We start from the raw sequence: 25,604 nt of genomic DNA, 5'->3' as shown, positions 1-25,604 counted from the left end.
CACTCAGAAACATGAAGAGGCCTTTTTCTGTGAGGGATTTTACTGGAGGACTTTGGTCATGCCGCTGGTAAAATCGGTCATCAGTCCATCTATGTTTTCCGTCCACAAGTGCGTGGGGTAGGTTCGGATATCAGCAGTCCTCATCCGTGTCTCGCTGACACGTATTACAGAAGGAAGTTCAATGTGTATGCAAATTGAACCAGGGCAGGCAGTGGTACAGGAGGGAGAGAAGTCATTTAGTAATCAGAAGGTAATCAGAAGGTTGCTAGTTCGATACCCTGTCGAAGCATCCTTGAGCAAGACACTGAACCCCTAATTGCTCCTGATGTGCAGTGTGCCATCGGTGTAAATGTAAAATGTGTATACATCCTTGTAAGTCTCTTTGGATAAAAGCGTCTGCTAAATGACTAAATGTAAATGAACCAGACTCTGGAACAGTCATTTTAATGGCATGACAACTCACAAAATGACAACTCAACTCAGTACAGTACTGGAGTGGGTGGTCAAGGGGAAAGCACAGTGTATGTGACTCACCAAATACAATGTCCCTTTCTTCCAGAGATACTCTTTAGAACGGTTTGACAGAAGGGTGAAAACAAACATTTCTGCTTTTAAAAGTAAGGCACTAAAATGAGAACAATCGTAGTACAATGACAGTAAAAGATACCTAGGAAAAAGTTAACAGTAATGCACTGCAATCTTTGTAGAGAGCACTGCATGTGAATGAACAGGCATATAAGTGAACCTAGAGCATCATGTTACACAGCCCACTGTTGGGTTGCAAGGGCTCTATCTGGTGTTCACTTTTGAAGCTTTTGGGACCTAAATATTACAGATATTTAACAATAAGATTACTGTAAATCCCTTTTGGATTGTCTAATTATGTGGCTTATAAAGAGAATATGTACATATTAAAACAACACTAATAATAACAATAATATATAAGATTTCATTTTATAGTCACGTTACTTTCCCAAACCCGAATATTGCTTATCTTGACCCAGTCAATTTGTTTTTGTGTGACTTGAATTTTTAAACAGGCCACAGGTGACTTCACAGTGTGGTCAATATCCCTCATTTCAAACTGTCCTGCATGAAAAGAGCCCAGGCTGTGGAAGTCTGAGCAAGAAGATGCTGTTGGTGTTTTTGAATTCTTAAGGGCATATCCAACCTCAACAACAGCACTAAAAAGAATATCCTTCTGCTCCAATCCTGTCACAATGGAGATTCGTGACAGCAGCACAGGCTCATCGAACACCACCATAAAATAATCTCCTTTGCTAGGAGACAACCCCCAAAAGAAGTCTGAGCCTTGGCTGTAGGCACACTCTGGGATATTCTTCTTAAAAGACTTCATGTTGGTAAAGATGAGTGCAGACGGGTTATCGGCTGGTTCCTCTGCAAAGTCGTCATCTGTGAGGCGATTGTAGGTCCCCTGGAAGGACGAGAACTTGCCCACGTGCTGAAACAAGGAAGGGCGCAAGCGGATGACCTTGTCCTGCATAAGCAAAGTCCGAAAGTGAGAGAGCAGGAAATCGCAAGGCATCTCCAGGTAGAAGAGGAAGAGGAAGCGGGCGAGCTGAGGCAGATCTTCGGAGTGGTAGAGCTTTCCGATGTAGCCCAGCTTGGAAAACTCCAGTGTCGTCCACCGGGCACTGCCCATCTTAAGCACGTGTTTTCGAATGGCGGAAAGGAACCCCTTGGCGCAGGTCACGTCATCCTCCACCATGATGAAGTACTGAGAGAGGTTGGCACTGAAGTGGACCAGGAGGGAGTAGTCCACGTTCTGCTTTGAGCGGAAGGTCACACGGTCTGGAGGGTCATCGAAATTCCTCTTCAGTTCTGTCAGGCGAGGGTACAAATCCTGAGGCGCGTGGATGACCAGGAGCTGGCCCTGTTTCAGATAAGTGTCGAACAAGCTGGCAATTTTTTGCCTGGTCGCATCTACCCAGGCCTGGTCAAAGTCAGCGAGGAGAACCACCACCACCATTTCAGAGAGCTCCTCTTTGGAAGAACTGAGGAAGATGGAGTGAAGAGTGTCCATTAGGTAGCTTTCTTTCTTTCTCTTTACTGAAGAAAGACCAACTGTAAGGTACTCTGAAGAAAAGAAAAAGAAAAGGTTTATAAGTGGTCGGGCCACATATTGAAACAATTATCTTATAGAACAGATCACCATTTATAATCATCTTAATAAATGTTTTAGACACAATTAAAATAAATCAAACATGAATATAGCAATGATATTTTCAATTTGTTTTTGTTAGTTCCTAACTGTTCTGAGGGTGGTTAGCAAAACAATCACATACAAATGGCTACTGACTGTACTACGTATATCATATATTATTTTAAAAGTGCAAAAGAGCTACATCACATCAGGACTCAGGACAATTGACAATTACAACTTATATTAACACACAATAAACAACAGAACAACAGATCAACAGTAATGCACATCCTTGCTATTCTCTTCTGCTCTATCTCCCTCTGCTATATTCCTAGTTTAAAAGTCCATATCTCTACCAGTGCTCACTTTGGATTGGTGAAAGGGTGCCAGCAAGAAGTTCCAAGGTCACATTTAGAGGCATGATGGTATTCTGCCCATCTGAAGATGACCAACTATATGTGCGCTGTTCAGTAACCTAGAAAAGATACACGTATTCAATTAAACAAGAACTGATGACCTTTGTCACTGCTGTACTATACTCTTCTCATCAAAGCCAATAGAAGCCTTACACAGATCTAGTTTTAATATAACCCATTTAAAATAGTAAGTGATACCTCAGCAGTGCCCCATTTCAGTGCTTTAACTCACATTAATGACAAAACTGTGTTGGACTTACTGTTGACCTCACTGTTGTCCATAGAATCTGACCACATGAAATATAAAGGCCAGTTAGGACAACAACTGCCATGCCTGATCTGATGATCGAGCCCCAGTACCACCTCATCTCTGCAAGATCTGAGGTAAAGAGACAACTAAAAGTTAGCACATAGAGAACAACCATACACACTGTGAATCAGGAATTAGACAAAATGCTTGAGCAGGATATCATAGATAAATCAATGAAGGACCTTAATGGGTGTCAAACTGCTACTGCTCACACCAAAGAAAGATACTGCTGAGATGAGACTATGCGTAGACCTCAGAGAAGCAAAAAAAGCTGTCATCAGAGAACTGCATCCCGTACCAACTGTTGATAGTATTTTGCATGCCGTTCAGGGCTCTAAAGTCTATGCAAAACTCGATGCACGGAAATTTAATTAGACCCAGAATCAAGGAAATTGACAACATTTATATCACACAGAGGCTGCTACAGATACAAAAAAGTCCCGTTCGCTCACTAACCGCCACTGAGAGACGCTATGCTCAAATAGAACGTGAGGCTCTAATGTGTCTGGGCTGTAGAACACTTCAGAACATACTTATGGGGAAGCAAGTTTGTTTTACAAACAGATCACAAACCTTTGATCTATATGTTCAATCCAGGGTTTTTCCTGCATAGAGAAAATTTGGGCGCGTGCCTACGCCGTTTTCCCGAGCGCCTACAACAAATCCCGAGCGCCTAAGGCAAAAAAAAACTCCGCGATAAAAAAATAAATAAAAAAAAAGCTGTCATTCATGGCGCAATTCAGCTTAATGGTGTTTTGAGCCCTCACCGTCGACTTCAAGGCAGCACCTGCCTGGAAGGCGCATCCCGCCTCCCACCCCCTGAGCCAATCATTGAACAGAGGCTGCTCCGAGCTTGCCAGTTTAGAGAAGACGTTGGTTTGAATTTGAGATTTGAGCAAGCAACTTAATGTAGCTAGCTTTTAGCTGTTTTAAACCAAGGCACTTTACTTCAAAAATGTTGTTTTCAACCTGCTTCCCAATCTGGTTAAAACAATTAGTGAAGGTGTTTTAGAATAATATTAATGCCATATACAATAACTGACTTTATGTTAACACCACTAATGAATGTTAGCTTTCTAATTATTTAGCGCAATGCTAGCATGAATCTACCGTAATTCGATTTTTAACCAAGGTATAGATAGCCTTTTGTACTGCAAAATATTGATCGCGACCTGTTCACAAATCTGGTTAAAAAGATAAAGGTGAGCTGTTTATAGATATGAATTATTTCTCAGGCATCTAATGGCTTACAGCTACCTGTAAAGCATCTAAACGTACAGAGTAAGGGAGGTTGACTGCTAAATACAGTAGATTAAGGCAGCCACCAGTCTTTGGATAGCTCTCATAAGTGAGTTATTGTATATGGCATTAATATTCTAACCATCACACATAGGATATATAGGTACACACACACACTGCTTAAATAAAACACTAAGCCTACTATCAAAGTATTTATTTTTTAAGATAATGTAGGCAACTGCTAGCTAGCTAGATAATGTCAGCAACTGCTAGCTAGCTGCTTGCTCAAATTCAAATTGGCTCAGGGGGTGGGATGCGCCTTCCAGGCAACTGCTGCCTTGAAGTCGACGGAGGGCTCAAAACACCATAAAGCCGCAATTCATCACGCGTGCAATGCATGTAAGCGAATATGGTTTCAATAGTATGTTTCAAGTATAGGCTACAGCCGAAACCTCGTTCTGTTTTGATCAATAGTAATCGAGTTGATACGCGTGTCTTCTTGTCTGAACAATACGCAACTGTGAGGTGCGCGAATGGACAGAGCGGCCAGCTGCCAATCACTCAACTTGCGTATGCATCCTGACTTCATCAGTCGACGGTGATTTTGAGCATAACATTCCATTTTCAGTATTCATGGCTTTCAATGTATTAAAATATCTGCTATGTTGAGGACCTACACAGGTGTAGGCTATTATTTGATTTGTCTCCCCGTTTGAACGAGTACCAGTAGACCGCGAGGCCTCGGGAGAGGCAGACAACCGCATTGGTTTATCAATGAAAGCTCAGCTCGTTCTAAGGAGAGCGGATAGATTTGTGTTGCATCTTGAATATAATAATATTAATATTATCATTGATAAACCGGTGCGGTTGTAAGCTGTCGTTCCGCTGCGAGGGCCAGCCCGACGTGCACGAATACACCTGTACAAAAGCAAATGAAATGTCCACTCAAAATGCTGACAAAAGTTTGATTTCCAACGCAGCCTCCATTGATGGGCCAATAGAAGTTAAACACACTAATAAACATATTTGTGGACAGTTTTAATAAAAAAAAAAAAAAAGAATGGTATGTAGGTTTGTATAATAAAAATGAATAGTAATAATAGATAAACTTGAATTCCATAATTTGTGTGTTCCATTTCTGACCACTGGTTAGTTCCAGATTCTATTGATATACATTTCAGTAGTTTGCATATATATGTAAAGAGGTAAACCTTGATAATCTTCGAACCATACATGATAGCACCATGGGGCTTGGACTATTGTCAATCTATTAGCCTATCTATTTTAATCTAAAGTGGAAGCAAAATTATTTCCTGAAGCATATCCTCCATTATTTCTGAAATTGTAAAATGTAAGCTAATAAGGTGACATGGTAACACAGGCTGTGTGCGCGTAGCGCGGATTTTTTTTTTTTGAGCACCGAAGACCCATTTTGACCCAGGAAAAACCCTGCAATCCATAAAAAGCAACAATGCTACCACCAAGAATCCAGAGACTTGGGATAAGACTGCACCCTTTTTAATACACAATTGAACACATAGCAGGAAAGTGTAATGTTGCAGATTCTCTCTCAAGACTTCCTTTGGCTGTAACAGAAGACAACGAATGTGTTGACAGTTTACATGGAGAGAGTACTTTCCATCATCACAAGTGAAGTGCCTGCCATTACGGTTGATGACATCAGAAAAGACACACTAGAGGACGACGTACAACAGCAACTCGTTCCAATCATACAAACAGGACAATGGCCGACTCAGATTGCTGAGGAAATGCAACCATATAAAAGATGCGCAGATGAATTATCAACGCACAAACAATTGATCCTGAGAGCACACGGGATCGTGCTGCCTAAAGGTAAAATCAGACAAGCAATGAATATAGCACATGAAACACATCAAGGAGTAGTAAGAACAAAACTATTTCTGAGAAACAACTTTTATTGGCCTAATATGGACATTGATATTGAGAGAATGATTAGGAACTCCAATGCTTGCGTTCTGAACCAACCACTACATGAAGATCAGCCACTCCACCACTAGAGCCTCTAAGGCCATGGACAAAGTTGGGCATAGATTTAGTTGGTCTAATAGGAGGTCTACACATACTGACAGTCATTGATTACTACACGTCTTACCCAGAAGCAATAGTGTTATCAGATATATCATCACAGTCAGTGATCTTTGCACGCTTTGGATACCTGTGAGAAGGTGAAATTTCTTCCCCTTCTCACTGTCTCATCAGGAGTTTGGTGTGGGGTGGACTACCCCGCCACAATGGTTCGATCCGGGCTTCCCCCACCATAGTGGCTGGACCCGGAAGACCAAAGTGGCTCAATTGAACTCAGCTGGCGGCCCTATTTAAAAGGCGCCTCATGTGCATGAGGAGAGACTTTTTTCTTACCACTTGAGATGGCCATGGGAGAACTTTGCAAGAAGGCATGAGAGACTGGGAAAGGCGTTTGCATTTAAGAACTCTTACCTGCTGTGAGGTGAAGTGGATTTAGTATCTAGCTGTGTGGATACTGTTAGGGCTTTAGATGTGTTCCTTCTGAACCTGTGATGTAAAGATGTTCCTTCTGAACCTGTGCTGTAAAGATGTTCCTAGTGAACCTGTGCTGTAAAGATGTTCCTTCTGAACTTGTGCTGTAAAGATGTTCCTTCTGAACCTGTGATGTAAAGATGTTCCTTCTGAACCTGTGCTGTAAAGATGTTCCTAGTGAACCTGTGCTGTAAAGATGTTCCTTCTGAACTTGTGCTGTAAAGATGTTCCTTCTGAACTTGTGCTGTAAAGATGTTCCTTCTGAACCTGTGCTGTAAAGATGTTCCTTCTGAACCTGTGAATCTGTGCCTAGCATGCTCAAGGATCTGCCTAGTTCTCCCTTATGTCTGTAGCACTTTGAGTGCGGCCATCTTTTGTATTTGTTTGTTTATTGTATAGACCTGTTTCGGGGTGGATACAAAAGAATCCCCCCAGGTAAATAAATGAGAATATATTTTGATATACAAGCAACCATCTCCTGCACCCTTCTTCCCAACAACACCACCCAGTCCAGTCGCAACCTCCCGAAACAACGTGGGGTGACCGCCCGGTCCCTCACAATACCCCTTAGGACCACAAGGATCTCAATCCGCTCTTCTAGTGGCCTGGATCCATAATCATTTTCTGTTCTTAACAAAGACACGTGATCGCCTCAAATCCATCTTTTTTTTTTGCTGTAGGTGCACTTTGCAGCATAAAAACGTATTTGCTTTGGAGCTTGGCTACGCTGCTAGATATACGTAAAGAGGGGACATTTTTTAAATCCGTGACATGAAAAACTTTTAGTAGAAAGCGATTAGTGATCACCAAATTTCTCTCAAACACTTTCACCTGTCAAGAAATGAAAACCGAAATCCTTAGAGTATGTTATGAATGGTCGTTATCTCACTTTATTCATTCTCCTCTGCCCATTACAAGGAAAAATGTACGTGGCTTAATGTAAAAAAAAACAGCCATCAGCGCTACATCTTGCCTTAAGCCCAAATTTCTTCTCCAAGCAATAGAGGACAGCAAATGTGGTGATCATTGTTGACTGTATTGGAACATTAGGCCTTATTTCTTTTTTTGGCAGGTGGAAGTGTGTTTATGACAAGATATGTTCGAGAGAAATTTGATGATCATTGATGGCTGTATTTGGAACATTAAGCAACCGTAGCTTTGTCAAGTTAAGCGTTTTAGAATGCAAAGTGCTTTCTGCCCCAAAATACGAAAACTGCATTCCTGTTCACACCAACTTCTATTCCAACAGCATTCATTTACCTTCTGGGGCAATGGTCGTAGGCTATATTCTTCTAGTTTTAATGGATATAATCAGGGCCGAAATAAGGACCCAAAGGGTCCTGGGGCTACACCAAATCAAAGGGCCCGCTCAAAATGTAAATGTAATGTTGTTGACTACTCCCCTGCTGTATATCTGATTAGGACTTACCTACCTGAGTGACGCTGGCCCCCCCGTGTCATTCCAAATATCAAAATAGCACTGCTCTTCTTTTGTGCTGGTTTGTGACGTAGAAATGATTGTTGGTGCTATTAAGGGTTTTGAGTAATTCAAAATGAAATGTTCTGGCCTGTGATGTCACTCAGCCCCCCGTCCAAGTCTAAATCTCACCAAAATGGTCTCAATCGTTTGTGCTCGGTTTGTGCTGTTAAAATAAACTTTTGTGCTACTATGGTTTTTAAGTTATTATTAAAGCTTTATTTTTCCCACACGTGACATCACCTGAAGTGGAGACACTGTGAGGCAAAGGACTCACAAGGTTGCTACAACTTTCTACAAATGAACCCCATAGTGGGAACAAGAATGGAAATAAAACATGTAATGAAATTATCTCATATGAGTTATCTGCATACTCTTCTTCCTACTGCCTATTTAGACGCTGTGAGAGGTGCCCCTTACGTGCACTCGCAACAACTAGGCCTACATGGAGAATGGATAGGTCTACTAAAAATAACTAATGATAACAAACCATGTGAATGAGCCCATTGGTGGGTCTGTTTGAATAATCTATCTTATCCCCCTCTGTCAATATAGCCTCCTCTATTGTGAATAATAGCAATGATGGACTACTTTCAACATTGAGCCTCCTAATTAGACCTAGGCTACTACTTGGAGTCTATCTTAGGCTACTTTTATTTCGAAATAGTTGGTTGACGGACCTCCTTACAATGTTACAATGTTTATTGTTTGGGGAAAATAGCGTGCAGAGAGAAGTTAGCAAAGAATTAGCTGGGAACGATGTCTTTGTCAAAAAGTCTGAAGAGGAAAGTTGACAACGAAAACAGAGCCTATAAAGAGGAATGGAGAGACAATTTTGCGTTCATCTACCCGGTTTCACTAATGGAAAGCCCATGTGTCTCATATGCAACAAAGTTGTCGCGGTTTGCAAAATATAAACCTATGTTTTTTTATTTCGTTCAGACGCAAATATCTTGTTGCAACACTTCTGTCGGCCTGAAGTTTAGTTAAAGACGACTGATGAAATTAAGAATGTCAATCATGGTGCCCTGGTGTTCTCTCTCATTTATGTTTAGCATCAGCTTGCCTTATTCGTGACCCTGTCGACAAGGGGTGGAAAAACGATACAAAAAAAAAAAAAACTCGGCTACGATTGGAATAATCTGACGGGCCAAAAAAATCGCTGGCGGCCCAGATTTGGCCCGGAAGCCGCCTGCCGCCGACCCATGACAGGGTTTCATAGACTATCAATAGCTGTCCACATGCAAATCTCACATAGCATTTCTCGCAGGTCAGAGGAAAAGAAACTGAACAGCTGGAGGGGACAGGCATGCACCCATGGCACTGAACGAAGGTAGAAGTTGGCATCATTAAAAATATAAAGACATTACAAAATAGGTGAGTTAGGGAGAGTGAGTACGTTTTACCTTTTTTATATATTCTTTTATGTTAGACACATGTGGAAGATGTGGGAAAACGAACCCACCAGGGGAAGAAGATATTGTGCCGTGGGTGTTCTGTCCCCTGTTTGAGTGGTTCCACTGCACATGTAAGCAGTGGGACCACTCAGGAGAAGAGGAAGAGGATTTTGAGTGTGAGCGCCGCGGTGCCGGACCATCCGTGACTGCATCATGACCAGGATGGCAAACGAAACTTAATGTGTGTGTGTGTGTGTGTAATCATGTTGTTTCTTGTTGCTATTTTATAAATATATAGTTTAAATAGTTTATTCAAAATGTATCTTATAAATATTGTTAATAAATTACATACAACTACATTATGTGGGATGTCTGTCATTGTTAATGAATTTTCCCGCTGAGAGTCAAACAAGACTTCGTTCATTGTGTACACACCTGTCACTTCTGAAATATGTACGTTTCATTAATTAAACACTATTTATATCGATAAAAAGCGTTTTTTTTTAGTGGTGGGGGCGAAATATTGAACGTTATGATAGGTCCTCATACTATTTTTAGTATAGATAGATATGCTAGTGTGGCGTTTTGCTAATGGCTAGCGTTGCCTATACTAGCTACAGCTATATAGATAGCATTCTCGCTTAAAGCTCGATAACACAAAGTCAATTAAAGTTGTTAGCTAGCTCACTATGGAACTTTCAAGTTAAGATTCAATCGTCAAAAAGTGGATTAAATCACACAGCATGGATTGTTACTTACATGTTGCAGTTGGGGTTGTGATGCTAATAAAGATGGAACTGTCCCACTCCTCAGTATCAAATGCTGAGCCAAGCCTGCTTGATATTGTCCCAGGTTTGAGAAACTTTCAATGAATGTTGATGCAGATGTTTTGATTAACATTACCGTTGACAGTTCAGTCCTTTGGAAAGGGTATGAAAAGTGGTGACATCCCCTTCACAGCATGTAACAGTACATTTCTGCACATGGCCTGCGTGTGTTGTAATGGCACTAGTTTAAGTGCGGCGCGCAGCGCGCATTGATACATATATTGATACTGATATCGTGTATACGTGTGACCTACGTCAGTTGATAAATTCATGAGTTATGAACAAGCAGTTTTCTCTACTTTTGTTGCTATTGCAAAAATGGCTTCTGCAAAGCTTGCCAGTATTCCCGATGCAGATATTGACCCAGATGGTGTGTTTAAGTACGTGCTTATTCGAGTACACAGTACAGAAGATGACTAGCCTGACGATGTCATACTCATAATTCTAGTCAGAATATGAGTCTGATACTGCTCCGTTGGGGTGTAATTATGGGGCGTGTTTAGGTCTATCTATCTCCTCACAGATTTTTGTGGGCGTGGCTACGTTCGTCTTGCATCCAGGCTAGAAGATGACGACTTCAGTAAAGATATTGTGCGAGGCTACGCATGGGCCGAATACCACGCGGACATATATGACAAAGTGCCGGAGAATTTAGAAAAAGCAGGTGGTGTGGACTGTGAGTGTCTTGGAGGAGGCCGAATCAAACACGATAGCCAGGCCAAGAAAATTCATGTTTATGGATACTCAATGGGGTTTGGCAAAGCAAACCACTCAGTCTCCACAGAGAAGCTGCAGGCCCGTTACCCAGACTATGAGGTGACGTGGGCAGATGGGGGGTATTGATGGATACACTCCTAGGTGGCCGGCATTCCTCAAGACTCTGATTCTTCTTTGACCTCCAACAAATAACATAATTGACATTGCCAGTGGGGCGAATCCAGTGGAAGAAAGTGGAACTCGGTCAAGTTGAAATGTCTACTTATGGAATATACAGCGCATCACCTGGTTTTGTACGTGTTCATGCTTAAAATAGTTCATACCTTCTGGACTCAAATATTTAATTGAACCATGTCCATCTCCCAAAAAAGTTCAGTCAGAATATACAAAGTTGTCACTGAACCTCACGAATCATGCCTGGATGCCACTGTTACAGACTAATGTGTTTCTTCACTCATGTGTTCATTTTATTTCGTTAGTGCTTTTTGATGCATAAGTTGACTAGGTGTATTTGAAGGCCACTAATTGGTAAGACAAGGTTCTGTATTAAAGTACAGATGTTAAAACTTGAAAAATAAATCAATTGTTTAAGAAAAAAAAGAAAAAAACAAGCAGCAGGTTGATGGTCTCATATGAATTGATGAGTTACTTTAATAAACCAGTCTTTGGAAATAACTCCCGCTGATTATTTACGTTCGGTAATTCTACAGCCTGCATGTAACATATTGTTACATTTGCGAGGCATTTCGTAAAGCGGCCTGGTTTTCCCCGGGATAAGCTGTTCAGTGATGCTGAATATTTAGACTGCGTTGACTATAGCCTAAACTGCTACAGAGACATAAATAGTGAGCCGCATAGTGCTAACATGGCAGCCTCTCACTCGCACTGCACAGCAATTATTATTCTATGCTATTGAGAGTGAAAATGCAAACTGTCATCGTGTGGATGATATAAAGTTGTCCTCCACCCCAACAAAAGACGTGAACTTTAACACAGCACTTTTGTGAAAAGAACTATGAGAAGTGATGTCACTAGAAAATGAAAAGCAATAAGAATATGTACAAAATTGTATTTGTTAGAATATGTAAACTAATTGTTAGTTCTTATAAATAAATGTAGGTGAATAATTGTAAATGTTTTTTGTCTCTGGATTTAAGTATGTTCGTGCCTCATAAAGGTACAGTGGCATGATGCTCCATCTGTACCTCAATAAGTACCAATTGTGTACCTTTCCAATGGGTACATCTTTGTACCAGGACATAAGGTACAATTTTGTCACTATGGGTGCAGAAATGTTATTTTTGGGTACAGACAAGAAGGTACAAAACTGTACCTATTATAAAGGTACAGTGCTTGTACCCTGGTAGGGTACAGCTGGAGCACCAAGCACTTGTACCTTTTTAGGTCCATTCCTGTGCTTTGATTTCTTAGTGTGTAGCCTGCAAAATTAGGCACTTGGGGGCCTTATGACTGAAGCAAACTACAAAAGGAAACCTAAATCAACAAAAATCTTTTGGAAGGCATGGCATAGGCTGGACTAAAATTAATTGGGAGTCACGGCAGTTTGGAGGAAATTGGGAGTGACTTATTTGAACAAGTAAATAGGTATCGTTCACCACAAACCTTGCTATGAAGAGTGACGTCAAACCTACTTCTCGGAACTCTCAAAAACCTGTCCCGCGTTTGACAGGCGTTCAGAGGTAGTCCCCCACTCGAATAATGGAACGTTGCTACTACCCAGTTGCTCATTAATGTACTAGTTCTGTAAAGTGCAACAATCAAGCAACGGAAGCAGTAACCACAAGTAACCACAAGCGAGGAAGCGATTTGTCTCCTTCCTGCCGCTCGTCTGGTCAAGGGGTTAACTACTCGGCTTCAGGTAAAGGATAGATCACGACATTAAGCTGTTAACTATATTACGCTTTTTCAACATTAGTCTATCAAGGCATTATACTTTAGCTATAGTAGCCGACCATGTTTGCACAGCTTCGTCTGTGATTGTGCCAACAATCCAACAGCCTATCCCACAGTGTCCGACTACAAGACCTCAGCTAAATTCAGCAAACATTAAAATAGTGTTTGCTATATAATGTCTTAATCCTATTAGCAACTAACTAAACATCGAATTAACTACCTGTGGATGGCTACAGGCGCACTCGAATCCGTACAGTGAATGGAGTGTAACGTATGCGCAATTTGGAGATATAAAAGCGCACTCCAAATGGCGAATGGAGAGTAGGCTATGCGCCTCTTGGACTGCGTGAAAAATATTTCTTAAGTATTTTCTTGAGATTGTAATGCCCTCACTTCGTCTATCCTAAAAAAGTATTAAAGAACCGTTTAGGTTTGTACCATTAGAATTCAAGTGAGGAAACAGGAAAAACCCGTTTGATTTTGAAGACCTGTGACTTAACAGTTAAGTAACTAAATCTTGAGCCTGCTAACAATCTTTTTTAACAATATGTGTGCTGTATTAAACTGTAGTATACGCAGGAGTAGGCATACTCACATTTACTTTCCAGATTGTATCACTTATTCCGTTAAAGGCACAGTAAATGTCATTTCAACAATACACATATTCGTGAAATAGGACTCGTGTAGACTACTTCCTTTATCCTCCTATCAGTCAACTGTCATTCTTCGATACAGTGTGTCCATGGTGGCGCCTTTTTTATTAAAAAAGTTGGCTCGCTGCCAAAGAAAATAGCTTAATCAGATCGCAAGTTAAGCCTAGCACCCATCAGCTGGCAATATGCCAACATGCTTCATAACCTCAATTTTCTGATTTCCACTATCATCAAGGTTATGAACCAAACTCCTCGATTGTCGGGACAAAAGATTACACAACCAACCCAGTCCTTCAGAAACACCTGGATCAGTCTGGATCAGCTCCCAGAAGACATGCTGGTAGTTCCCCTGATACACCTCCTTTCAATACCAACTTAGAATATACTTTTTAAAAAGTTTAATACATTTCACATATCAGTATGTTCGCTATACTTGACACACGTTTAAACATAGAGTGCACATAATCTAGTTCATTTCTATAGTGTATATAATTTCAGTAGTTTGTCAGACTACCATGGTGGTTATACTGATTGTTAACTTTCTTCTCACACAGATCAAGTTTTCACTCACATGTTTTCCACCACTATCTAATATCGAAACTGCCGATAGCTGGACTGCATAAGCGGTATTAACAGTAGGCATCGGGCCTTACCAACGTTTGTTGCCCTACTGCATAGCTATGGCACACTGCCCATGGAAAGGGGAACAGAACGTTTTTTTCTTTTCCACAGAAGAGGAGAGTTATTAATAATTTATATAAATAAATAAATAAATACATAAATAAATAAAGTCCATCAGTAGCTAGCCATATGTCACAGCATGGGGAACACAGTAATGCCTGGTTTCCACACAGTTTTGTCTAATATCCGGAACTCCATAGAATACAGGCAATGCAAGAAGCCCTTTAGTCTTCAACAAAAGGAAATGCATTTATTTACAGATGGCTTCAAAAGGAGTTATTTATATATTACATTTCTGTTCATAGATCACCCTAAATCCACAATACTGCACCTTTAAGCTGCAGAAACACATATGCACAGGAATAAAGCATCTATTTGCCCATGTCAAAGGTTGAAGGGTAAACTGTTAAAAAAAACAGGTCAACACAAATAATGTATTAATCATTTTCACATCATAAATACATATGTACACTTCAACTGTGCCTTACTTCCATGAACCTTTGTTGTGGTATGAGGGACTGCACTTGATTTAATTTAATTAAACTTGACTCCTCAGTTATAGGAAGGATTTATTTTGTTGACCCGTTAATAAGCATTTTTACAAATGTGTACAGCTATGTGTGGTCATCTATGTCCCACATGACTATGTGGTGTGTCACTCTTTGAAACTTCACACCCCGGTCAAGAACCGTCTTTGGTTAGAGTCTGCAGCACAGTCCTCAGCACTGAAACAAATTCTTGAATAGCCATCTTATTTTCAGGCAGCTGTTTTAAGGACACCACAAGACCGGTGCTGCTGTTTCCCGCCTCGGACTCATCTTGCAGCAGCTCTGCCAGGATTAAAGTTCCCGAGCCATGGGTGTACAGGTAGGCTTTCCAGGGTGTTGTGCTTTCCCTACTGAAGGCCAGAGTCTGAATCTTGACTAGCTGCAGGGCAGCCTGGAGGCTCTCCGAAGCGGAGGGGGGCCCCTGGAAGCCCAGTGCCTCTCTGTGGGTGACACAGAGCTCCAGCCAGTGTCTCTCAAAAGCCTCATGTGATAGCGGGGCCCCCAGGGATAGATCTGGGGACTGCTGTCCCTCCTCTGGGATGGACAATTGTTCATCTACAGCCTCTATTTAAAAAAAGACAATATAGTTTAAAAAAAAAAACATAAATAACACAGAATACAATCTTTACTTCCCCTTTGGGAACAAATTAAGTCTCTCTCTGTCATATATATATATCGTAACGGGGTATAATAGCGGCATTTGCGTGTTATCGGCTATGTTCGCGTTGTCATGTTAATCTATTAATAAACGTAACAAATCGATTGTTTAACAGACTGTCCGATTGTTTAACAAACTGGCCGATAACCAGTGCAGCTACGCTATTATTATATAACAGAAACTGGTAATAGGATTATCTTGTGGTTGAATATTATCTTTCTTCTCTTTGATTGACATGCCCACCTGCCAAGGCATCCCCCTGGGAACTGTGGGCCGGCTGGTCAGAAGCGGCCGTGTCAGAAGATGCTGGGACAACTTCGCTAGCACCCAGAAGCCAGAGCGTATTGAACTTTGAGGCCCAGCTGTTGATGGGCTCCTGCGGACAGCCCGTGAGTACTCCCATGCAGGGGTCTGACTTAGGACCCTGAAACACCCGTCGAGTCTCCTCCAACCCACACTCTAACAGGCGGTAGCAGAAAAGGGCACGGTCGTGAACGTTCATGTCACTCTCCTCTTCTGTGGAAAAGACAGAAAAAACAATAGAGCACAGAGCCACATCTACGCCACGTATGTCATCAGCTTTGAATGACATTTGTGCTAAAATGAAACAGATTTGTTCCCCTTCCCATGGGCAGGGTGCCATACCTATGCAGTAGTGCAACAAACGTCCGAGCATGTCCTGCGTCTCAGCTGGTCGCAGGAGAAACAGACGCACAGCGGCGGTCAAGAGCTCCAGCTTGACCACAGAGGACATTTCAGTCTTCAGTCCGTCAATGTGGCTCTCGAGCACGTATGGGGCATTGCTGATCTGGCCTCCATGCATACCCAGAAGCCAGAGCAAAGCTTGTTTCCCCTGCAAAACAAAGATAGGAAATGCTAAATAATATGGAGGTAAAGAACAAAACTTTGGTTATAAGGGTGAAGGCTCCAGACAGCAGGATAACAAGCCTCCAAGCAGATAGCTCTGCTACTTTGCACTTAGTACACAAAAGTGTCAATGTTTTCTCACCTCGCTATCCTGCAGGCTCTCCTCACAACCCTCAACGGCCTGGCACACAGTAGCTGTGCTCTGGGGACAAAGCCACACCAGGTCCCTGAAAGTCTGCACCACCGCTGGAGAGGGCCACACAAGAAACACACAAAAAAAATAAGAAAAATAGGGCTCTGGGTCAGTGACAATTCAAATGGTAACCATTAATGAATTCAATGACTGAGTAAAGGATATGGAGAGAGAGATAAAGAACAAAGTACAGGTCCGTTTTTGCAAAAATAAATGCAAATGTGCCTGAGCTGCAGCAGCGTTTGGTCGATTTGTACGTTAACCTATGCAAATACGTGCAGGTGTGCCTAACCTTTTCATTTAGGTGCCCCAGCACATCATTCAGGTCCACTCAAACTTTCTACTGCTCCTTTTGGCACTGACATAATACATTTTAAGCGTTACCTTTTTTGTCAGTTCCCATACACATTAGCAAATGAATTACCGGTATCAGTATAACATATTATATTCTGTAAAATCACCGGCAGTTGCATGTTTCTTACAGGAGTAACATTTTCATATATCTGTAACAAACATGGACCACCCGTCTTCTATCTACAATCCACCAGGATTTTTATAGTCAACAAGAAAAGAAAATTATAGAAATTGATAACAATGATATAAATCTAAAATAAAACACAGCATTTCCTAGTCTGTACTGTGTAGTCAATAATCGCTTTACTGCTTCAGATAATGGATTTGTTCATATTTTTCATGTCCAGAAAGAAACATCTTGCCGTTCACTTTGGCGCCATGTTAATAAGTAAAGAGGTGATTGGCTAATCGGTGTGACTGCCTCTCACACACAAGGCTCCGAGTTACAGCATCAAGCAGATTTTATCCCAATTTTTGTTAGTAAGCACTCCGTCCCTCCAAATTGTAAATTGTAAAAGACGAGTTGTCCTAACTGCACTCCTTTTTATTGTGTGGTTGTGTCCACATTCAAGCCTTCTGAGTAACAACAGAAGCACTGTAGATCGCCTTCTGCCATGCAAAACTACATCAAGAAAGCCAACCTAAAATGCTCCAAAATATGTTCACAAGAGATGTGGACACCCATGCCAGAAACATACTGTATGTTTGCCGCGTGTTACGATGTCTACAGTAAGCAGAGGAGGCCGGTGTGCACTGGCCAGTAGGCAGACTGGTCCATCCCATGCACAGGGAGCGTCTGCTTCTGCTGCCTGGCAACTGTTATAGAGCTCCTAGCTGAGCATTGTTTGGTTTACACAGCAATAAATGTCTTGTGACCTTCTCTTTATGTTCTCTTGATTCACTCAGCTGGATCAAAGATCAAAGTACACTTAAAATCATTCTCAAATCAATAATTTACAGTAGACCACACATTTATATTTACTACTGAAATTGACAGTGTTGTTCAGCCTTATGTACCCTTTCTTACCAGACGTGATGTGCTCTTGTTTCAACCCCAAAAGTCCTGTGAGGATGTCCAGACATTTCTCGCTGTATGTTCGCCCAATGCGGCCTACAGAAAACAAAGTACAGATGGTAAGGTTTACAATTTGAATGACCATAAAACCTAACAACATGGTTGCCTGACATGGTGCTGTTAATGACTGCAGTGTCACTCAGCATTTCTATAATTTAGCTTGTTATGCTAGCTAATTTGTGTAGATTGCAATCATCCCCTGACAGGAATCCAAATCTAACAAAAAACACCTGTCTTGTCTCATTCCGTACTTTACAGTATGAAAGTGTCTAATTTCTTAACAATAAACACATTGGGACCTAATATCATTGATAAGCAATTTGTCTGGTAACACACAAAGTCCTCCGCACATGACCTAAAGCTAATTTAATCGCCTTGGCAAAATCATTAGGCTAATGTCAAACATGGGGTGGGTCAGTGCAAACTGGGGTCTGTCCACGTACAAACGTGGGAGTTCCATGTATAAATGACTTCCTTAAAAAACAGCTTTTTCCATGAAACTTCTTAATTATTTTGTGTCGGGCAGCCCTGCCGCACAAGAACCTCTGTCTCCTCTGGTGTAAACCACTCCGTTCGTGACCGGAGTTTCCTCTATTGTGGAACAATTACTGAGCTCTGTGTGAACGTTGTTAAGGAATGATCGAATGATTGTGATTGGCTGACAAAGAATGACTTCATTACCTAATGATCTAATTATTCAACCCATTTATGCTTAATTGTGCCTTACTTTGTCTCAATGAAATGATCAAATATAGGTATCCCTGCCTATTCTCACTGCATGGTTGCTGATGCACGAACCCTATCCTCGGTGCTTGTTGCCCAATGCCATAAGGGCCCTTGTCAATCAGACAGCATTAGGACAAACAACAAACAGCAGATAGTGTTGACAGGATGCATTCCAAGAGTAAAGGGCTCAAGGACACACACAGACACATACTGTAGCAGATTGGGCGTAGGAGCGAAATGACGAGTCCAGTTGCAACACGTTTGATAACAGTGTTATTACGACAAAATCCAAACACTGATACCACCAACAGCACCCAGTTACAGCTCAGTGTCATTGGCCCGCGCGTCTTATCTTCTGGGGAGGGGTGGACACTGCAGTGCCAACAATAACCATAAAGACAAATGTACCTATAATGATATGAGTGTCCACACCGACCAACGATAAGTAAAGCCTTTCAGAAATCTTCACTTTTTAATATAATGCCTATAAAATTGAATTCATTTTGATTGGCTGTCAATGTTTCGATTGTTCACACAATTGCTCAGAAAACGATCACCAACGATGTCGTTCTTCATGAAATATTTGCAGTGTGGACGTTGCCGTTTGACGATATTTAAAAGGGCAGCTTTTAGTCATCATCATAGTTGTCGCCGGCAGTGTAGACGGCCCTCTTACCTATGGCAGCGATGGCGGCCTGGGCGAGCTCCGGGGACACGTCTGTGCAGTAGCCCCTCAGCTCCTCCAGCACCAGCCCCACATTCTCGTCGTTCACCAGCTCCACCAGGATCTCCATCTTGCGGAACTTGATGTAGGCTGGCTCCGAGTAGCCACAGAAGAAGCGCTTGTAGTGCACCCCAAACTGGGCCGGCTGGCTTCTCAGCACCTGTGGTGGGGTGTTGAGTTCATCACGTTTGTTTGTTTTTTTCTTTCTATGGACCGAGGTATTTTTATTGTTTATGACAAATATTGTGACACAGAAATGCTTTAAATCTCCAAAACGATTTGTTTACAACCCAGTTTAAAGTAGGCTACCTGGTACTCAAAATATGGAAAGACAGTCGGTAAGTATGGGATAAGGTTTCGGTAAGTATGGGATAAGGTTTTGGTAAGTATGGGATAAGGTTTAATGCAAATGTGAAGTGTTATGTTGTTCAGTAGTTGTTGTCCAAACTCTAAGAACAGTAGAGGTCAACAATTCTCTCACAGTGTTAACTCCAGGGTTGGACTCCCATCCACGGGAACTAGAATAGCTCTTTCTCATGAACTCGGCTCAATTCCTAGCTGGGTGAAAAACCCTAATCAACTGCATTCTTGTCCTACTAAACTGAATGATTCATCCTAGCTAGTGAAGGAACCAGGATTTAAGATTTAGAGTTAATAAGTATATGCCATAGTCAATTATTAAATTAGTTGTAATGGTTAGTGTTATTTGGAGTGAAAAGTAAAACTTCTAATGTGTATTCTGGACCTGGCCTACATGAGGTGTGAGATAGCTCTCAACTTCCTCCCCGGCCAGGGCATAGTCTTTTAGGCTCCTCAGCCTCATGCATAGATTTTGAGTTCTTTGATCATGGCTGGAGTTCTGACACTCCTGTGAGCAAATGGGCCTCAGACTCCACGACTCCCAGGTAATAATTAGCATTTAAGGTATGGAGCTATGGGGTGACACCCCTTGCTTTGCCAACAGGATAAAACCTGTATTATTCCAAAAGCTGACAGAAAGCGATTTAGGTGAATCTATCCGGTGATACATCATTGCAAGAATAAACCTGAATTCTTGGTTGTTCATACCTCATACTGAGTCTCCAATATTTGGGATACATTTAATTCCAATCACTAGCCAGAGCAGTACCTGTTGGACATGGCACAGACCAGCAAAGCGTAGTTCCCGGGACTGTGAACCACACGTGGCCAGTAGGGGGCCTCTCGCCTGCTCCAGGGCGTCGGCCTGCACCGCTGGATGGGGGGCAGCCAGCTGCAGGAAGAGCCGGAGCGTGGCAGCCATGACGGGGGCGTGGCTGCTGTGCAGCAGCCCGTCCAGCAGGCTGAGCATGTCGAAGAGCTCGTCTTCGCCCCGAGGCTTGTAGCGCAGCAGGAAGGTGAGGACCTCGCCCTGAGCCCAACTATCCAGCTCCTTTAGTCTGAAATATGGTTCAGTTCATTCCGGTTCAGTTTTTATTTTATATGCTTTTTGTTTCTCAGTGTTATGTTGTACTATAAGTGTTATAGCAATGTTATATTACTTATTACAAGTCTGTGTGAACTGTGAAGACGTTTTGGAGGCCAAACCTGTTGAGGAGGTGGTGGGCGATGGGTTTGTTGATGACCACACCGCCCTCGTGCTTGAGGATCTCCTCAAGTGCACGGAGGCAGTTCACCATCACCACAGGGTCAGGATCCCTCAGCAGGCCGTACAGTTCATTCACAATAGTGGCATCTACAGGGCAAACACGTGGTGGAAACACCATCAAAATGTTATCTAATGAAACCTGGTTATTAACAGCAATTACCAACCAATAATGGAATAACAGTTAAGCCTATAATTTAACCGTTGGTACAATACATTCCAATGACTACTAGAATCTACTGCTAGCACGATTCAACATGTTATGTTTATGTCGGCACACCTTCAGCATTCAGTTTATGACACTGATACATGAGGGCACAAGGCCACCTGATATCCAATGCAACCAGCCCACTTTGCATGCAGGAGGAAAAAACAAATCAGGTAAATGGGATTCTTGCAGTACCAATTTCAGCATTGGGCTGTAGACTCTGCATCTTAGCACAGCCGAGCACAGCCACTCTCCTCACATAGGAAGCTTTGTCCTTGAGTCCTGTCAGGATAGGCTGGTGTATGTATTCAGTCATTCCTGGCATCCTGCAAATACATGACTTTAAGTCTTCTACAGGTACAGTATGTAGGGTTTAATGGCATCTAGTGGTGAGGCTGCAGACTGCAACCAACTGAATAACTCCCAAACTCCCTTTCCAAGTGTGGAGGAGAAGCTACGGTGGCTGTCAGGTTCCATAAACAAAACAAGAAAGGCCCTATCTAGTGCCAGTGTTTTGATTTGTCCTTTCTGGGCTACAGAAACATGGCGGCACAACATGGCAGACTCTGTGGAATAGGACCAGCTCCCTATGTAGAACAACACAACTGTGTCACAGGTCACACTGTGGGTCTATAATCAATACTTGGTCTCAGATTTGGGTTATTTGCAATGGATTTTTCCCCTTAAAGTATTGGTAACAAATAATGTTTCTGAGAAAAGACAAAAACAGAATGATCCTTAAAACACTGATGTCAAGTATTCAACACTAAGCAGGGATTTCGGGGCAATAGTGGTTCAGGAGGTAGAGTCGTCATTCAGCAATCGGAAGGTGGCTAGTTCGATCCCGACTCCTCCTCACCAAGTGTCAAAGTGTCCTTGAGCAAGACACTGAACCCCCAACCGCTCCCGATGTGCAGGTTGGCACCTTAGATAGTAGCCTTTGCCATCGGTGTATAAATTGGGAGATGCCAGAGGCATTCATCTGTTAAGCGCTTTGAGTGCTCTATGAGTAGAAGAGAGCTATATAAATGCAGTCCATTTACCATTTACAATTTCAAAATGCAGCCCTTTGAATGAATTTGTATCCACTTGCTACATTTAAAAAGGGTAATTTTTTCATCCATGCATGCAGACGTCGGGTCTGACTCACCTGAAGTTGCACATGTTCCTCAAGGCCAGGCCTCGCACCATGGGGTTGGGATCGGCGCAGTCCTTGCGGAGCGTGTTGATGGCCAGCAGAGCCAAGTCTGGTTTGAGGCTGGCGTAGGTGCACATGTACAGGTAGACCAGTTTCTTCTGGACAATGTCCACCGTGGCACTGGCCTTCACCATGTCCATGAAGAGAGCGGAGACATCCAGGCCCTGTGTCATTGATCTGCCAGAGATGCCAATTAAAGACTGGGAGAATTTCACTGTCTCTAGAACTTATAACTATTGTCATAGCAACAGCTAGGTAATGCATAGGCTAAGATATATATATATATATATATTGGTTATTTTTTTTTAATAAAATGACATTAATAATTTAATATGATAAACAAACAAATAAATAAATACATGAGATGCATAAATGAATGAATAAATTGGATCATTTTAAAATAAATTGTCAGCCAACCCATAAAATATCCTTTTTTGTGTGTGGGACACACTGCCCTCCGATGCACACAAAGGATACTAAAAATATCTCAAACACAACATGATCACCTCAGAACTCTCATAGATACTCTAACAGATAAATGTATCCTCTCTGACAAAATCCTCAAGATCACCAATACTGCACCAACAAGTCTCTCACCTGATTACACGCATGATGTAGTTCCTGTAGCGGAGTCGGTCAGACTGAATGTTGGGGTTGGAGAGAGCCCTCTTCAGCTCCTTCACAGTCTCTTCTGTGCTTAAGTAAGGCATTGTTATGCAACCTAGGTCCAAATGCAGAGAAAGCACCATGACAGCCAACAATTAGATGTTTTGAGTTCTGAATTCTGGTTCATGTTTTGGTGGTTTGTAACAATTAGAATTATATGAGGAAATATCTTATTTAAGGTTTTTGAACAACACCTCACAAAAACATGTTTAAGCCTTATTATGACTATGCATATCTAAAAGACCAAAGACATCTATCACACTAATTTCAGAGCACCAGAGAAAAACAGATGTAGGGAGTGAATACAGTACATGTAAGGCTATGTCTAGTGCCTGGATGTTTTGTCATTCAGGGAATATGTAAGTCAAAAGAAACAGAAAATGTATGTACCCATGGTGATTCAGCTTCTAGTGCTTTGCTATCATGATTTTCACAGAGAACGAATTTCTCTGTTCATCACATCCAACTGCATTGATGCACAGGCAGCCTTTACATTTTACATTTAGTCATTTAGCAGACGCTTTTATCCAAAGCGACTTACAACAAGCGACTTACATTTACATTTACACTGATGGCACACTGCACATCAGGAGCAATTAGGGGTTCAGTGTCTTGCTCAAGGACACTTCGACAGGGAATCAAACTAGCAACCTTCTGATTACTAAACGACTTATTTACCTCCTGAACCACTGTCGCTCCCATGCCTAATGCCTAATCTTCATCAGACAATAAGTACAATACTGACAAAATGTCGTAACGTGACACATCCTGTTGTGTTTTCACACATCCTGTTTAAATTTGTTACATATAAACTTTATTCATATTGGTAGCCATCACTGGGTTAATATTTAGTCAGTGGTGGTGACAGTGCTTCAGTCCAGTTAAATCCTGTTTCCAGAACTCTTCAAGATATCAAAGTGATGTCATGAGAATAATTCCCAAAATGTCGAATTCACACATATTGCTGTTGTTGTTTATGGACTTGACTTTCAGCCTGTCCTTTAGAAACCTCACACTATCTATTTTAAATGTGCTAAACCCCTCAGTTCTATGAGCCAAAAGCACATCACAAGGTTCTATGCAAAAATGTCTCCTTTTGAAGAACTCTTCAATGGGAGGGGGAACCTTTCAATAGCTTATATAACTAGAACTATTGTAGTGCAGAAATCCAAAACATCTGATTATTGTTGACTCATTGATAGGCATACTTTGTGGATGATTTGTTGTGTTTTTCATTTTGCTTCCGCTCATGCATTTTTCTCCAGTATTTGAAGCTAAGGTCGGCTATTATACTGCATTGCAAACCACCACAGCAAAAACAATGAATGCTTCATGAATGTTTCCATAGACATGACAACACTGAGCATTCAATAACCTGCCAAGCAAGCAAATCTAGTAAATTGAAATGTCATTATTTGAAAACTATAACATGTGACTATAATATATAACTAGTTAAGACAAGATTTGCAGGCAAACGACGCATTGTTCAACGGATATGATATCGTCACGTTAATCAAATAACCAGCATCACCACTAACGTTAATCAAATCAAATGGCTAACGTTAGTTGGCTAGCTGAAGTTCGCGATAATATAAACCCTATGAGTAATTCAAATCACACTGCTTTAAAAACATACACCATACGTTGTTACGTCTTACCTTTGCCTACATCTACTATGACAGATAACTAAACAACGTTATCCCATGAAGTAAAAAGCACGCATACAATCTCCGACAGCAGCGTTCAGTGAGCAACTATAGGCAAATGAGCTCGAGCGACTTCCGGTTACGATTTTTCAAAATAAAAGTCCCGTATAAGCCCCGTGTTTTCTTAAACTATCAGAGATATTAATTTCATAGTAACATCAAAATGGGTTAAAAACGATTCACTGATGTTACAAAAGTATGGTTTTCTTGTTTTAATATAATGAACAATGACTAAACAGACAATATTGTATTAAGAAAAAGTAAAACACACCCGAATATGCTGATAATAGGATTATGCCTTCATTAAAGTTGGTTGAACTTGTTCAGAACTGTAAAGAAAGGGTAAAATATGTTTAGCAGTTATTATTCTGGTCATTCACTGTGAAAAAACACTTGACACACAGATCACACAGGTGAAAGGGGATTATCTCCAATGCCAGGGTATTGCCATGTGACATGTATCACTCTTTGTTATCATCACCAATGTTTAAAGTATTGTGGAGCATTCAGGGACGTAAATCTGAACTACTTCACACATTTTATTTAATGTTTGGAGTGTCCTGAACATATTCCATCCCCCTTTCATTGAGACACAATCTTTAGTTTTTTCAGCAAAGAGTGATACATGTCACATGGCCCTACCATTGAAGACAATGCATTTTCGCCTGTCTGATCACCTATGTTTAAAGTATTGTGGAGCCTTCAGGGACGTAAATCTCAACTA

General features: G+C 41.5%; 2 protein-coding genes across 2 annotated transcripts; both read right to left on the bottom strand.

Moving 5' to 3' along the window:
• Positions 1-428: 428 nt before the first annotated feature.
• zgc:101663 (alpha-1,3-mannosyl-glycoprotein 4-beta-N-acetylglucosaminyltransferase C) lies at positions 429-13,892 on the bottom strand. Its single transcript, XM_031566541.2, has 4 exons — positions 13,595-13,892; positions 2,841-2,959; positions 2,531-2,639; positions 429-2,097 (listed from the first exon to the last, which is right to left on the bottom strand). The coding sequence occupies exons 2-4, from the start codon at positions 2,946-2,948 to the stop codon at positions 950-952; spliced, it is 1,365 nt and encodes a 454-aa protein (XP_031422401.1). The 5' UTR covers positions 2,949-2,959; positions 13,595-13,892; the 3' UTR covers positions 429-949.
• Positions 13,893-14,556: 664 nt separating this feature from the next.
• ap4b1 (adaptor related protein complex 4 subunit beta 1) lies at positions 14,557-24,953 on the bottom strand. Its single transcript, XM_031566540.2, has 12 exons — positions 24,833-24,953; positions 23,106-23,229; positions 22,461-22,685; positions 21,506-21,636; positions 21,045-21,192; positions 20,608-20,896; positions 19,431-19,638; positions 17,981-18,064; positions 16,549-16,652; positions 16,185-16,392; positions 15,783-16,055; positions 14,557-15,445 (listed from the first exon to the last, which is right to left on the bottom strand). The coding sequence occupies exons 2-12, from the start codon at positions 23,216-23,218 to the stop codon at positions 15,015-15,017; spliced, it is 2,214 nt and encodes a 737-aa protein (XP_031422400.1). The 5' UTR covers positions 23,219-23,229; positions 24,833-24,953; the 3' UTR covers positions 14,557-15,014.
• Between the last annotated feature and the right edge of the window lie 651 nt (positions 24,954-25,604).

Source organism: Clupea harengus, chromosome 4, assembly GCF_900700415.2.
Source record: "Clupea harengus chromosome 4, Ch_v2.0.2, whole genome shotgun sequence".
In the NCBI taxonomy this organism is placed as follows: domain Eukaryota; kingdom Metazoa; phylum Chordata; class Actinopteri; order Clupeiformes; family Clupeidae; genus Clupea; species Clupea harengus.
Note: the sequence above shows the minus strand (reverse complement) of the source record. Positions and strands in the feature narration are given on the sequence as shown.

Coding starts and splice junctions, on each gene's coding strand:
- zgc:101663 (XM_031566541.2), bottom strand. CDS start 2,948: ATGAGGTGGTACTGGGGCTCGATCATCAGATCAGGCATGGCAGTTGTT. Junction 2,640..2,840: donor GGACAACAGTGAGGTCAACA/GTAAGTCCAACA, acceptor TATCTTTTCTAG/GTTACTGAACAGCGCACATA. Junction 2,098..2,530: donor CACCCTTTCACCAATCCAAA/GTGAGCACTGGT, acceptor TCTTTTCTTCAG/AGTACCTTACAGTTGGTCTT.
- ap4b1 (XM_031566540.2), bottom strand. CDS start 23,218: ATGCCTTACTTAAGCACAGAAGAGACTGTGAAGGAGCTGAAGAGGGCT. Junction 21,193..21,505: donor ACAGCCCAATGCTGAAATTG/GTACTGCAAGAA, acceptor TTTGCCCTGTAG/ATGCCACTATTGTGAATGAA. Junction 15,446..15,782: donor CCAGGGGGATGCCTTGGCAG/GTGGGCATGTCA, acceptor TTTTTTAAATAG/AGGCTGTAGATGAACAATTG.